This window comes from Xyrauchen texanus, chromosome 19 (genome assembly GCF_025860055.1).
Source record: "Xyrauchen texanus isolate HMW12.3.18 chromosome 19, RBS_HiC_50CHRs, whole genome shotgun sequence".
NCBI classification, from domain to species: domain Eukaryota; kingdom Metazoa; phylum Chordata; class Actinopteri; order Cypriniformes; family Catostomidae; genus Xyrauchen; species Xyrauchen texanus.
The window spans coordinates 22,611,552-22,627,162 of record NC_068294.1 but is presented as its reverse complement, the minus strand read 5'-3'; the positions used below and the strand labels follow the sequence as shown (position 1 = coordinate 22,627,162).

The window sequence follows — 15,611 nt, the reverse complement described above, 5'->3', positions numbered from 1 at the left end:
TCGACAGTTACAGATATTTTCCCCTCCTCTCTCAAAGTCATTGTCAGTGCCGTCTGGAACTCTAAACAGTCACTCTCAATGCTTTTGTCTCTGGTCTGGATAGATCCTTGACATTATGGTGGTTACAGCTGAGCACTCATGGATGTAATATTGGGGAGAGATCTCAACCAAGCCCACACACACGGAGCCTGAGACTGCGCAAGGAAGCAGAACACAAAGGAACTTTGCGCACAGACCTACTAACTGACCACCAGTGTCCCCAGGCCCTTCTTTGCATAGAGCAAAGCTGAGCTCTATGGTCCCTGGACCCATCTGCACATACAATACAAGCTGATCACTATGTCCCCCGGGTCTCTCTGTGTTTACAGTGAAAACTGTCCACTAGGGTAACCAGGGCTGCTCAGAACATATAGTGCAAACTGGCCACTAGGATCCTGGGCCTCTTTGTGAGTATAGTGCAAACTGACCACTAGGGTCCCCAGGCCCCTCTGCACACACAATTCAAGATGACCACTTGGGTCCAAGACCCCTCTGCGCATAAAGCACAAACTGACCACTAGGATCCCTGGCCCCTTGATGCTTAGAGTGCAAGTTGACCACTAGGGTCACTGGGCCCATCTGTGACACAAATTGCAAACTGACCACTAGGGCCCCAGGGCTCCTTTGCGCATAATGGGTAAACTGACCACTAGATCCCCTGGGCCCCTTTGCCCAGACAGCACAAGCTTACCTCTAGTGGCCCTGGTCTCCTCTGTGCATAGAGCAAAGTTGACCACTAGTGACCACATTTTCATGGCTGGATTATAGAGCAGACAATGGGGCCAATGTACTGGGCCCTCAGATTGTCAGAGGCCTCCAAAGCCTCAGCCCACAGAGCCCAAGAATGCCAGGGGAAGCTGAACACAAAAGGAACTTTGCACATAGACCTACAAACTGACCACTATGGTCCAATGCCCCCTGCACATGAAACAAAGCTGACAACTATGGCTCCCTGCAGTTCCTTGATGTGTACTATTCGAGCTGACCCTCTGTTCATACATCATGTGCTGACCAATAGGGCCCCCAGCTACTGTTTTTGGTTGTCTGATGTTGGCCTACCCAAACACACTCTGCCTATTTTTTTTGCCATTTTGCCCCTAAGGTAAGATCAGGGGTCTAAAACTAGGGATTTCTTCCAAAGATGTGTGCCCAGGGGCATATTTAATGCAGCAAGACATGACAAAATTGGCCTTGCATGCTAGCTGTGATTGGCCAGCGAGAAAAAGCTAAACCATGACTGACAGATGGGTTGTCTCAACCGATGCTGTGCCCTGTTTGGTGCCAAGGGTACCACCTCTATCACAGGCACTCTTCCTAGTTTCTGGCAGGCAAGCCCAGACACACACATACACCATTATGCTCTCTCTTACTGGTACCAGGTACCCTCACTTTGCTTAAATGTCCCATCCTGGGACAATGGCACGCAAACACATGTAGCATGCAACCATGCTGAGTCGTCTTACTGTGTGGAGATAATAACAAATGGTGCTTATTTGGTCGACCGTCAAACCTCTCCTGGACTACTGTTAGCATGTTTCTCGCAGAGCCGTATGTTTCACAATATGGAAAATAATCTACTAAAGACCAAAACAATTCAGATTCAGCCATGTATGGACAAAAGCAAGACATTGACTGTCTCATTCCTTTATGAAATTCAATGTTTCTGAAGTCTTTGCTGAACTGTATGGTCGGTGTCTGACTGAACTATTACAAGGCCACAAAAGCAAATTACACCATTGATTATCTTAGAGACAACTCGAAACATAAAGCAAACAAATTGAGCTGTTCTGCAATCAAGCCAAAGTGAGCGAGCCATACCGGTACATTTATCTGACAGTTGATTGTCTATAAACTTTCATCATCTCATGTTCATCTCATAAAATCTGTGTTGCCATGGCACTTCCCCAGCCATACATCACATTTAGTCATTCTGCTGTTGATATGAAATGGAGGATATGGAGATGTTGTACGGCCAGTACTTTGTTCTCACTGTTAGACTGAGAGACACTTTTATTTACAGCTGTGTGATGAGTGGCTCGGTTATGATTGTTAGACGATGTGAATAATGGTCATAAGAAAATAGACAAATGGAGCAAGAGATAGATAAAGACATCAACAAACAATGATACGTCAGTGCAAGTATGATCACATTTTCATGGCAGACGCCAGTGAAATATTTATCCTCCTTCTGAGATACATAGAGGGAGAGAGAATAAAAGGCGACCCCTTATAAGAAATTGTCATTATTGCAATTTTGACAGACAGCTTAGTCGTTTTACTTGGCAACGCTCAGGCAGACTTATAGGTTTGCCAGTTATGCAATAAAAGTGGATAAAAGAAATGTACTGTATAAATAAAAATAGAGGGAGGAATATATCTACTTTATTTTCCAACATGCTCAGGAGATAGCGCCCACAATAAGCAAATCACACCACCATCTCTCTCTCTATCTCTGTCTCTCTCTCTTGTATTCTCCCTCAATGTATTCCCTTTTTTTCTTTTTCACGGTGTTTGGTGAGGGATTAGAGCTCTTGAGCTATGTTTAAATGGTGTTTATGCAAATAATCACTAGCCTCAGCACAATTATTTAAAGTGCTAACAACAGTGAAATACATCTCCCTCAGCCTGACAGCAGTCACATTTCCACTTACTGTGGCCATCTGGCTGTGGTGCGAGACGTTTTTACTTCCTTTTTCTGTTTAAAGGTCGCTTGATATTTTTGAACATGATCTCTGTTGATTATCCCTGTATGTCGCCAATGCTCATAATCAGACCACAGTCGAAAAACTGGGCTCCCTAGTTCTCATTTTTGTCCAATTGGGGACTTTTTGTTTATTTTTCACCAATTTATACACTAATCTGATGTATTATAAAATCAATTAATGTAGTGGCTTAAACTGAGTTAATCATCTGCATAAATATGAATATAAAATTAGAATTATAAAAAATCTCTTCTCCCTTGCCATTTGTTCCAACGACAAAATAAAAAATTAATAAATAAATATATATATATATATATTAGGGCTGTCGATTTAACGCGTTAATTCAGTGCGATTAATTTGACAAAAAATAACGCGTTAAAAAATAACGCAATTAATCGCATGCCCACTGACCATAATAAGGACGATTCCTGAGAAATGCAAGCTTGTAGTACAACCTGTTTACTCCAGAGGGCAGTAAGTGAAATTTCAGCTGTATGAGCAACACACAGTTTATACAGTGAACAAAACACTTCAGAAGGCAGTGTCACTAATCGATCCACAAACATGCATTACGTTCTTGCGTTCATAACACTCGAAGGAGCACAAATGCGATCTAAGGGATCTCAAGATGTGTTTAAAGATTGAGTATTAAACTATATTTAACTTGACACAGTGACCTAAAAATGTTATGTTTATGACGCAACACACCCGAGACGTCTGACATAGGTGTAAATTGACGGGCCCTTAAACAGTAAACATAATACATCTCCAACTGATTGACAAATTCACTTGTGAAATGGATTGCTGTGAACTGTATGCAAATGATTGACTTATGATCAATAATTTGGTAGTAAACAATACATTGTATTCTAAAGCCGCTTTTTGTATTGTCTTATCTATGATTAACTCTTCTGCTGCATTTTAATTATCTGAATAATTATATATATATATATATATATATATATATATATATATATATATATTTAAATATTTAAAGATAACTATGTATAATTATATATTGATATAAATATGTATAATCATTATATATTGAGTTATTGTTATATGAGGGGCTTTCTCAGCAAATATTTGTATATGCGATTAATTGCGATTAATTAATCGGAATACCATGTAATTAATTTGATTAAAACAATTTATTGATTGACAGACCTAATATATATATATATAGTCACTCCCTCAGCTGCCGTATTTGAAACACCATTGCAACAGTGTTGACTATTATTTATATACAGTATATTTATATATACACTATGTTTATATAGTATATTCATTTATGTATTGGCTATACATCTATACAGTAGTCGTCTGTATAGAGCTGAGGTGGCCAATGCATCCGCCATCTTTAGAATCAAACCTCATTCTGAGGGTGAGAATCACTGGATTTTGGGCTGGAGAGATATAGGAAGGGAGGTGGAGAGGTGTGAGAACAGGTAGAGGGCTCCTGTGGCATAAACAACAATAGTACATCACGTCAGGAGGTAACCTCTGCTGCAGGTGCTCATGGGAACGTGCTAAACGGGTGCAGTGGCAGGCTGCGAGCCTCATTAGACCCAGATGCTGCCCGACACACTCACGGGCCTGCACACACACGCTCCGACAGATGTCGAGGTGGCAGAGGTGAGGATCAGGATTAGGGAAGGGCTCTTGTCTCAGTGATTAGATCTGCGAAAACAGCTTGAGCAAGGCCACTAAAAGCCCCAGTGGATGCACCTGAAGCCATAAACCATCGACCGTGTGTATATATGTGAATGTGTACCCATAAAAGCCATACTGACTTCATTATAATCGAAATATGGTTCTATCTAATATGGTTCTAATAAATTATATTGTATTAATGCTGTCTTTTTCTTGTAATATCATCACAAACACATACCCAGTAATGCACAACCACAAAGTGTCAAAATTCCTAGTCAGAGTAGTGGCTTAGAAGAGTCATGCTCATGTGGGAGATTGGTATTGAATCCAGTCTGCACTGTGCATCCTCTCTTTATCCTTTTCTCTCGCGTTTCCACTTTTGTTATCGTTAAAATGGCAAGTTTTAGGCAGGGCTATCTGTTTGCCAACCAATGGAGGATGGGTGGCATAAAAACAGTTATTATTTTTGCAATTCCATACAAAAAAAATCACACACTTTCCCTTCAAGTCAGCCTAAATAAAGCACACCCAATCAACAGAAAGGACTTTGCACAGTTGCGTAATTTACACACCTTACACCTGTGCATTAAAAACGATGGGTCAGCAGCAGGTTTTGCTGAATAAAAAGCCAGTGCGTTGCCTTTAATGCAGTGATAGAAAGTCTGTGTCTGTATTAGTGACACACGGTATCCGTAAGGCGTGCACACTGGTCTCTGGACAGATTGCAGCAGCTGGTGTTTGTGTCAGCAGGGTACAGTGAAGCAGTGGCTGAAACAGTTACTGTGTAGTGCCTCATTGCCTACTGATGAGATGAAATGTCAGTAGCATTTTTCCTGCTGATCTGCACCCGGTAGGCAAGCTGTGCCTACTGTGTTAGGAGTCTGTGTCCTAACATTGTGAGGGTCCTCTGGATCAGTCATTGGCTGTAAAAGCAGCGTGGACCGGAAGGAATTGTAGTGGAAAAATATTGGAGTTGCTCTGTTTTGTGTAACAACACGTGCATCACAACATGATGCAGCATAATAACTTAGCAATGGGTAACTGGGCCAGCATGGCCTAAAACTTTTTTGGGGCTTTTTTATTTTTGTGAGCATTTGTGCTAGGCTGCTATTATTATGGACAACATCGCAGAGAGCAAACACTTTTGAGAACACAACCATCTGTTCTGTGCAGTCGTACAAGTGTGACGTAAAAGGGGCAGGTTTGTTCAAATCAGTCTCTGAATTAACTTTGCAAAGACACTGCATCTGTACCAAAACTTAGTGAGCTGCCACACTATCTCCTGCCTACATAGGAAGCTGCCATCTTTGGCAGTATTTTAACTCAAATGGCGCCTCAAAAGAGACCAGTTTGGAACACTCTTGATTGATAGCAAAGCCATGCTTCATTCAGCGCAAGGGAGACTGCTTTTGCAACTGCTTTCAATACAGGTAACATTAGAGGAATGACACAATACTCTAATGAGCAAAAATTTGCATTGCACACACACATTTTGGGTAAAATTATATAAAAAATGTTTTATCAATTATGAGTCTATTTATACTCAAAATTAATCTCGCTTTTTACGCCATCTTGGATATATTTTTCCACCTAGCTCTTCACATTGCGTTCTGGAATCGCCTACCCGGGGAAGCATACATACAATGATACGTTATAATTTGGCCAAAATTAGATATCTTAGGAGAAAACATAATTAAGATACCTACCTTTTAGAACAGCCTTTGCTTCGGGAACGCACCCATGATGTCTTAAAGTGCTGCCTCTGGAGGCAGCTCGCTAGGTTTTGGAACAGACCCACTGTACCCTCTTGAAAGTTTTGGACATACTCTGTGTGCACCAAATGAAATACATGTCTTGTTATGAAACTGAATATAAAGCTTAAGAAACTGTATTACTAAAAATACAAATGGTAACAACAGCTAAATAAATGTGACAATAAACTCTGTTCAAACACTACAATAAGGTTGCATTCGTCAACAATAGGTAATGCATCAGGTATCATAAACTAACAATCAACAATGATTTTTGTATAGCATGTAGTCATGTTAATTTATCAAAATACTGTTGTTCATTGCTAGTTTATGTTACTTCATAATGCATTAAGTAATGTTAACATATACTTATAACTTTTTGGTGCTATAATGTATTTGTATAAATTAACATAAACCAAGATTGATAAATATAACAATATTGTTAATTGTTAGATCATTTTAACTATTGCTTTAATGTAAAAAATAAAAAATATATATATATATATAACCATATTGTAAAGTGTTAGCGTTAAAATGCCAGATAAACAGTAAAAGTTAAAGCTCGAATCACAAATTTTCAATGGATAGAGCAGGTTTTTGGTCTTGCCCCTTTGCTCTTCTCACCACCTTATGTTGTTTACTTATATTCGTCCAAAGATATGTTTTAATTGCACTTTTATTCCTTAATATGACTTTTTCATAGAGATATTTTGCATGGAATGTATTGCGTTCCAGTACATGAGTAGTAAGTCGTATCTATCCTCTTGTAGGTGCTGTAACGGGCGTTGACCAAGAGAAGGGGGCCGGCCAAAAAAGACTGCCTTAAACATTCTTCTTTTTCCAAAATATTTTTCTCCTAAGCGTACTTTTTTTTTTTTTTTTTTTTGCTCTACTGAAGTAGGACAGAGCTTGCCTCTTGTCAAAGATTACAATAACACATATCTCTTTATCTCTGAAATATAAAAAACTACCCTTTTTTGTTGCACATAAACAATGAGAAAACCAAATGGACAAACTTGGAGAGGAAAAGCAAACTGAAAACTGTCTTTTCAAATGGACATGGCCGTCTGTTCGCTGAGGTTTATCAACCCACCCTGATCATTTTTTTTTGTCCATAGCTTTTTGGGAGCGGATATCTCTCTTGTCAAAGGATACTGCAAGTGTTTGGAGTTGGATCTACTCTAACCAATGGATTTGTGATATTTTCATTTTTTTGCCTGTCCTCAGCTGTGCATTTCTCCCCTTTGCTATGAACTCTTTTGTATGGACCCCCTCCTCTCTTCTCCTGTCCACTTTGAACCCCATTGGAGTCTTACTAACATTGTAATCATCCAGGGTTTGGTAGGTATGTCTTTCCTATGTCCCTCTCCCTTCTTTTCAATATGCTCTCTTTTATTTTCTCTCCCCTTCTGCCCTCTCCTCTCCTTTCTCCTCTCTTTGTCTCCCTTTTTCTGTCATGGCCAGACCCATTCACGTCCATTGAAAAATCACCTAAGAGGACTTAATAGCTCCTCTGTAATGCACTCTGACCTTTTATCAAATTGAGCGACAGAAGCATTCTTCCTTCCATAACTCTCAGCCTTTTTCATTTCGCTCCATAAAAAGGAGGGAATGTTTCATAAGAAAGAGGAGACTGCATTGCAGCTGAATCAAATGAACACTTTGCACTTCTTTTCATTCATGTCTCCCCTCCAAAAGACTCTAAGTGAAAAGAAGCGTGAGCGAAAATTATGCTTAGATGAGAGCATTATCTCAGTTTTGGCCTCTCCAGAAGTGCGCGCTCACAAACCCAAATGGAGCTCAGTGACATAGAGAGTCAGGCGAACGCATTTGTTAATTAGATTTGGTGACTGTAACATAACATAACAGACTCCATTCCAGCCTCGCTCTCTCACTCTCTTATTCTCCTTCTCTCGCTTTCTCTTGCTCTGAAGGCAATGGCTTCTTTGCCACACCAGTCAATGACTGTGCCACAAAGTAACACAAACACCAAATACACATTTGCCTTTTGATGTGACTATTGTAGACATTGACATTCCAGCATATTTATATGCGGAACATGTGTATATATGTATATAAAACTAGCCTTGAATGATATTTATCATATATATATATATATAAATATACAGTACATTTACCTAACAGTATGTCCATAATGTGAAAACACAATTTATGACCACATATGGAATTTTTCTTCTCTGTGTGTCTGAGACAATTCTTACAAAAACAGTAGAGGGGAAGGTTAGATTAATGCCATGAGTCATTTACTAACATTAAGCCAGCGATAGAGATTCTGTTGTCTATGCAGACTGTCTAGCAGAAAGTGCTGTTCTTGTGAATGTACTTTGTATTCTGCCATTTTTAGGACAATAAATGGAGTTATCAACATCTGGTTGCTGTGTATGTAGTTTTACTGATAAATGAGCATTTATACTGCTGTTTTTGTACTTCCCTTTAGAAAAAGTACAGTGATGACATGGTTTTTTAAATGACACTTCAAAGCATTTTGTGGTACTACCATGCAGTGTTGGATAAATTACTTTAAAAATAGTAATCCACTACAGATTTCTAATTATTTCTCAAAACTTATAACCAGATTACTTTACTAACTTCTTTGAAAAGTAATCCCAATACTAATTACTTTAAGTTACGTTTTAAAACACTTCTCTACTCACCAAATTCATAATGATGTTTATATTTCTATCTTGTTCATTGTTACACACAAGTCATACACTCAGCACCTCACATTTCTCTTTCACAATGACTTGTTACAGGGCCATAATTCATAATATATTAGAAAATTACAGTAATTAATTACCCAACACTGCTACCATGATACATGTGCTATCTATCTATCTATCTATCTATCTATCTATCTATCTATCTATCTATCTATCTATCTATCTATCTATCTGCCCGCCCGCCCGCCCGCCCGTCTGGCTTTTTCTGTCTGTTTGTATGTCTGTAATATACAGTATATGTTTATGCATGTGGTTTCTTTTTTAATGTTACAGGAATCGAGGATTTGTCAGATATGACAACTGCAAAAAAATGCCAAGAGCTGATAAAAGCTCTTTAAATACAGTCTGCTGTAAAAAACACACATGAATTGTTGATTGGATGAAAAGACCTTTTATATGTGGTAAGCAGCTTTATAGGTTTTGTATATTTCATTCTTAGTGTCTGTTGAGATCAATGATATCTTATTTTCTTTCTCACAGAGAAAAGAATAACATTCCAGTATTTGCATATCAGTACCCAAACTGGTCAAGGCGATACTACAAAATCATACAATAAATAACATTTTCCATCCGTATATGTGGCCACACAAGTATGATCAAATACAGCACACATAATATGCAGTGTATGCGAATACATGTACAAAGCTTCCTGCTTTTTCAGAAAGTGAAAAAGATGAAAAATTGCAAAACTAAAATTACTTGAACACTCATTACATAGAAATTACAACTTCTGAACTTGTAAGTACGAACTTTCCAGGAGGACTTGAACGTATAGGGCTAGATAAATGACAAAAAAAGAAAAAATTGAATTTGAATTTAGCAAATTAACATTTTAGACCTGGCATTTAACTAAGTGTTATTTTCCATGGCGGATTTTATAGTTTTCAGTTTGAATTTCATAACTTTTTTTGTAGATGGGGAAAAAAAATGTTGCTTATTTTATAGATTTATATTTTTAAACAGCAGGTTTTGTTTCAGAATTTTTTTTAGAGTTGAAATTAGCTGTAAATATTCAGATTATAAAATCGTAGCTCAATAAATTTAATATTTAAAAATTCTATATAGAAATGCAAAAATTCAGATCTTACAGAAAGTAGGCAGGAGGTCAAGCATCAGTGTTCCACAGGGAAAAGCAGAGCGTTTCAGAGAAGTCATACGGAGCATTTTGGCCAATCATAGAGCTACAATGGCAATTCCAGCATTTTTTTTTTACATAAATGAGGATAACCCTCCGTTACAAACGTGACAGTTGTGAAAGCTGCACTTTCTTGATGAGGGGATCAAAATACTAAAACTTGCAACTTTGATCTCTGAGACATCTAAATTATATAACCATCAAGTCTGCATGATGGATTTAAATAATATTAAAATTGCTGCAGTTTATAGGTCTTCTTCGGGATGCTTTGATTTTTAAGCGATTTAGTGTTGTTAATGTCTGCACACCAGAGCAAAAGTTGGGAAAAACATTGGCTCACCATTTACCAAGCGGTGTGCTAGGAGAAAAACAATCTGGAATCATGTGTATCAGTCACATTAAGTCCTCTTTGTCAGAATGTTTATTTGTGACTCCAGCGCTGATGCTCCAGAAGCTTCATGCATCACAACAAATGGTGAAACAGAACACAGGTGTCTCGAGACACTTTTAAACTTAATGCAGTGTCTAAAAAGTGCGACGGTCCTGAGTAGTGGCATGGCGCAATGATCAAAGGCATCCATCCAGTGCGTGTTTACATAGAAAAACTATTTTAAAACAGTGCAGACACACATGTGAACAGTCTAGGGATGGGCGATACCACTTATTTTCTTTTCGATACCAAATACTATTAGGCCAATATCGCCGATATCGATAAAAATACTGATACCTCTATTAAATTGAATTTTTATGAATTGTTTGGATAAAATTAATAACTATTATTACTTCAATTTGTTACATATTTATAGGCCTAAACAGAAAATTATTAGGCTGCTTTGTTTACCCTTTAAAAAAATAGTTAGTATAAGCCACATATAAAACACCAAAATGAACCATAGATATTAATATATGGTTGCTATTAACAAAACCAAGTTACCTATCAGTAATGCTGTAGTAAAACCATGGTCAATTGTATCAAAATCTTGGTTACTGCCAAAAAGAAAAAGAAACAACATGGTCACTACAGTCGTGGTTACTAGTCGTGGTTAATACAACATTACTACAGTAAATGCATGGTAAGTTTTCCATAAGGGTATCATTTATTAACGAGGATTAAATATCATTATCAATGTTTTAACAACTTTGAATTAAAAAAAAAACCTGTAAAAATTGTCACATAAGCCCATTATAATAAGTTACGTCTAGGTGTGTTTTTCTGTCATTACCTCAGGAAAGCACTACTCCCTCTATAAATGAGCGCTGTGACTGAAAGGGTTAGCACTGTCTGCTGGTGTATTTTGCCATTTCTGCACGTAAAGATGAGCAGAAGAAAAAATTGTTCCTGTGCCATGTAACTATTCGCTCATAATAATTTTTTCCACTACGAATCTTATGAGATGCAGTAACATAAATGTAATGCATTAACATAAATATTAAGATCACTGGTTAAAAAAAAATCTTCAGAATCGGTATTTTTATGTGAGGATCGATATTCTTGATACCACATCAGTATCGGAAGTATCGATAATTTTGTATCGATTCGCCCATTCCTAGAACAGTCTGTAACTCGCCCTATAACCTACTTTGAAAAACTGACCTGAACCTGGCCCAAAACCTGTAGGTTTGTTTCGGGTACCGTCGGACTCGGATTGGGTTGAAGAACTCTATGCAGTTGCAGAATAACCAAATCGTGATTTTGATATTGGAAAACTGCACATCCCTATTAATAACACATTATTATGAATCGGTTTATAATTAAGATGTACAATTTGCCGTGTCAGACATTGCTTCAAAATGTTCTTCCACTATTTGAAAAATCCAAAGAAATCTGCCAAGCATCCTGTAGCACATAAAGGTGAACATAGTCACGTCATGGGGGCCTCCACGGTTTACCAGCCCATGGGCCTCTCAGGTCTTAATCCGTCCTTGGTGATATGACCTTGCATAAATACAAAGCCGCTATGGTCTGCATTTTTAAATATATAGTCTGAATTGACCCTTTCAGTAAGCGCTGCGCAAGCGAGTGGCACCATAACGGGTGTAAAAGCGGAACAAGCAGAGTAGCACAGCAATTGTTCTCATATTACCGAGAAATCACAGTTTTTCAAAATGTTCCCCTCTCAAATGTTGGTTATAAAGGCAGTAGCTTGAAGCAAGTCACAGACCAAAGCAATAGTCAGTCATCTATCAGAATAATCAATAGTAAATGAAGGAGTGCTGATGTTTGTGATTCTCTCATTGACATACATATGATTTTATATAAAGCATCTGTAACGGTCACGTTCGTAACACATTTTAATTATAATTTAAAGTATAGAAGGGATACCATTTGTTCTTATCAAAATAAGTTAGCTTAGTGCAAAGATAGTGATATACTATTAACCTCTGAAACACAACAATATCATAAATGTGGCTCTTATAATGTAAACATATGGACTGTTATGACAAAGTGTACAAATGTTTTTTTCAGATTATTCCTTATCTCTTTGAAAAATTATTATTGTTAACATGCAATTAAAATAAATAGTCCTTCAAACCCCCATTTTGCATATAGCCTAGCTCTCTGAACATATTTTAGAAATGGTGCGAAAAGTGTCTTTGTTTTGTTCATTGTTTATTTTTATCTGTTTCTTTTCAAATTGAATGTGGTTTGGGGTTGGGATCCATGCATATTGCGTTCATTCGTTTTCCGTTTAGAAATAAATAAAAAAAATCAATTATGCTTTGAATTTTGTTTTGTTTTGTTTTTAATTTCAAAAGCAATAGTCAAAAATGGAAATAGGGCATGTTTGTTTTATTATTCATTTTGTTTAAAAAAAAATAAAAAGCAAGAAATTAGCTAATTTCTAGTGTTTATTGCTCATGGATATAAAATGTATGTATGGCTTCAATATTTGATTTGCACATGTGGGCGGGTCTGAAATGTGATTGGTCAACCTACTCTGTCATCTGTCCTGCCTCAATCAAACCGAATAACAATTCAACATGATACAGCTCTACAGATGGATTAATCAAATTTTTTATCCAGAACATTAACATTCTGCCAAATGTTTGACAGTTGAAAATTTATTACTACTCTGATCGTGTGCATAAAGCAGCCAAACAATTGTTTTTATTTACAGCCCACCAACCGAATGCAGCAACATATATTATGTCCCTGCATTACTGTTCATTTGTGTAGTGTAGCCAATGCTGATTTGGCTCAATATCGCTTGCTATAGATTTTTGTGATTTTTGTTCTCACTACAGTTTTCCGCTGAAAGTGTGACTATTTTAGATGGTATTTGTATGGACTTACTAACTATTAGCAATCTATATTCAAAAACATTACTGCCCCCTACTGATCATCTCTCTTCTTTGCCTCCTATTGCCATTTGATGCAACATGTTTGTTTGGTTTTTTTTTTGGTCACGCATTCTCAAAGGCCATATCTGTATTTTGTAAGGAGAAAATTCATTAGCCATCATATTTTACAATTTAAGTTTCTTTTCAGTGAGAAGAAAACAAACATGCGAGGGCACAAAGTTTAAAAACAGCATTAACCAGTAGGCTATTAACTCACAAATGGAAGCCTAGTTATTTATAATGAATACAAATGTGTGAATGTGTGGTAAAGTTTGGTAATTCACATCACAACATTTTTATAATAATCTATATTCTGGCTTTTAAACCTGGAGCTACGGCATCTTAGCAAGTTATTGCCACGTGAGTTGTTAAGTTGCTGGATAAATCCATTGTCTGGTTGCAAAAAATATTTAATAGAATTTAAACTATATATAGAATACACAATAAGACAATATATATATATATATATATATATATATATATATATATATATATATATATATATACACACACTCACCTAAAGGATTATTAGGAACACCAGTTCAATTTCTCATTAATGCAATTATCTAATCAACCAATCACATGGCAGTTGCTTCAATGCATTTAGGGGTGTGGTCCTGGTCAAGACAATCTCCTGAACTCCAAACTGAATGTCAGAATGGGAAAGAAAGGTGATTTAAGCAATTTTGAGCGTGGCATGGTTGTTGGTGCCAGACGGGCCAGTCTGAGTATTTCACAATCTGCTCAGTTACTGGGATTTTCACACACAACCATTTCTAGGGTTTACAAAGAATGGTGTGAAAAGGGAAAAACATCCAGTATGCGGCAGTCCTGTTGGCGAAAATGCCTTGTTGATGCTAGAGGTCAGAGGAGAATGGGCCGACTGATTCAAGCTGATAGAAGAGCAACTTTGCCTGAAATAACCACTCGTTACAACCGAGGTATGCAGCAAAGCATTTGTGAAGCCACAACACGCACAACCTTGAGGCAGATGGGCTACAACAGCAGAAGACCCACCGGGTACCACTCATCTCCACTACAAATAGGAAAAAGAGGCTACAATTTGCAAGAGCTCACCAAAATTGGACAGTTGAAGACTGGAAAAATGTTGCCTGGTCTGATGAGTCTCGATTTCTGTTGAGACATTCAGATGGTAGAGTCAGAATTTGGCGTAAACAGAATGAGAACATGGATCCATCATGCCTTGTTACCACTGTGCAGGCTGGTGGTGGTGGTGTAATGGTGTGGGGGATGTTTTCTTGGCACACTTTAGGCCCCTTAGTGTCAATTGGGCATCATTTAAATGCCACGGCCTACCTGAGCATAGTTTCTGACCATGTCCATCCCTTTACGGCCACCATGTACCCATCCTCTGATGGCTACTTCCAGCAGGATAATGCACCATGTCACAAAGCTCGAATCATTTCAAATTGGTTTCTTGAACATGACAATGACTTCACTGTACTAAAATGGCCCCCACAGTCACCAGATTTCAACCTAATAGAGCATCTTTGGGATGTGGTGGAACGGGAGCCTCGTGCCCTGGATGTGCATCCCACAAATCTCCATCAACTGCAAGATGCTATCCTATCAATATGGGCCAACATTTCTAAAGAATGCTTTCAGCACCTTGTTGAATCAGTGCCACGTAGATTTAAGGCAGTTCTGAAGGCGAAAGGGGGTCAAACACAGTATTAGTATGGTGTTCCTAATAATCCTTTAGGTGAGTGTATATATATATATATATATATATATATATGATACATACACACACACACACACACACACACACATATATACACACAGACACACATATACACAGACACACACATACACATATGTAGTGTAAATCTAAATACAAATCTGTTATATACAGTGCAAGGGAATGTAATGGCAGAAGAGGTTGGATGTGTTGGATAAATATAAAAAACTAGACTGTGATTTACACATAATTATTGCTCAATGGGGCAGTTTTAACTGTTCATGAGATGGATAGACTGAGGGAAAAAACTGTTCCTGTGACTGACGGTTCTGGTGCTCAGAGCTCTGAAGCATCAGCCAGAAGGCAACAGTTTAAAAAAGGTAGTGAGCAGGGTGAGTGGGGTCCAGAGTGATTTTTCCAGCCTTTTCCCTCACTCTGGAAGTGTATAGTTCTTGAAGGGAGGTCCGGGGGCAACCAATAATCCTCTCAGCAGTCCAAACTGTCCTTTGTAGTCTTCTTATATCTGATTTCGTAGCTGAACCATAC

The 15,611-nt window shown here is 37.8% G+C and overlaps 1 protein-coding gene across 4 annotated transcripts in view; it reads left to right on the top strand.

The window, feature by feature from the left end:
* Positions 1 to 15,611, top strand: part of pcdh1b (protocadherin 1b) — a 208,757-nt gene that overhangs the window by 155,505 nt on the left and 37,641 nt on the right. Inside the window, exon 5 of one of the 4 annotated variants that reach the window (XM_052149549.1) lies at positions 6,916 to 8,527. The exons of the other annotated variants lie outside the window; for them this stretch is intronic. Coding sequence (XP_052005509.1) covers positions 6,916 to 6,971 — 56 coding nt within the window. The 3' untranslated portion in view covers positions 6,972 to 8,527. Of the gene's footprint in view, positions 1 to 6,915; positions 8,528 to 15,611 lie in introns of those variants that run through there. 4 annotated transcript variants of the gene reach the window in all.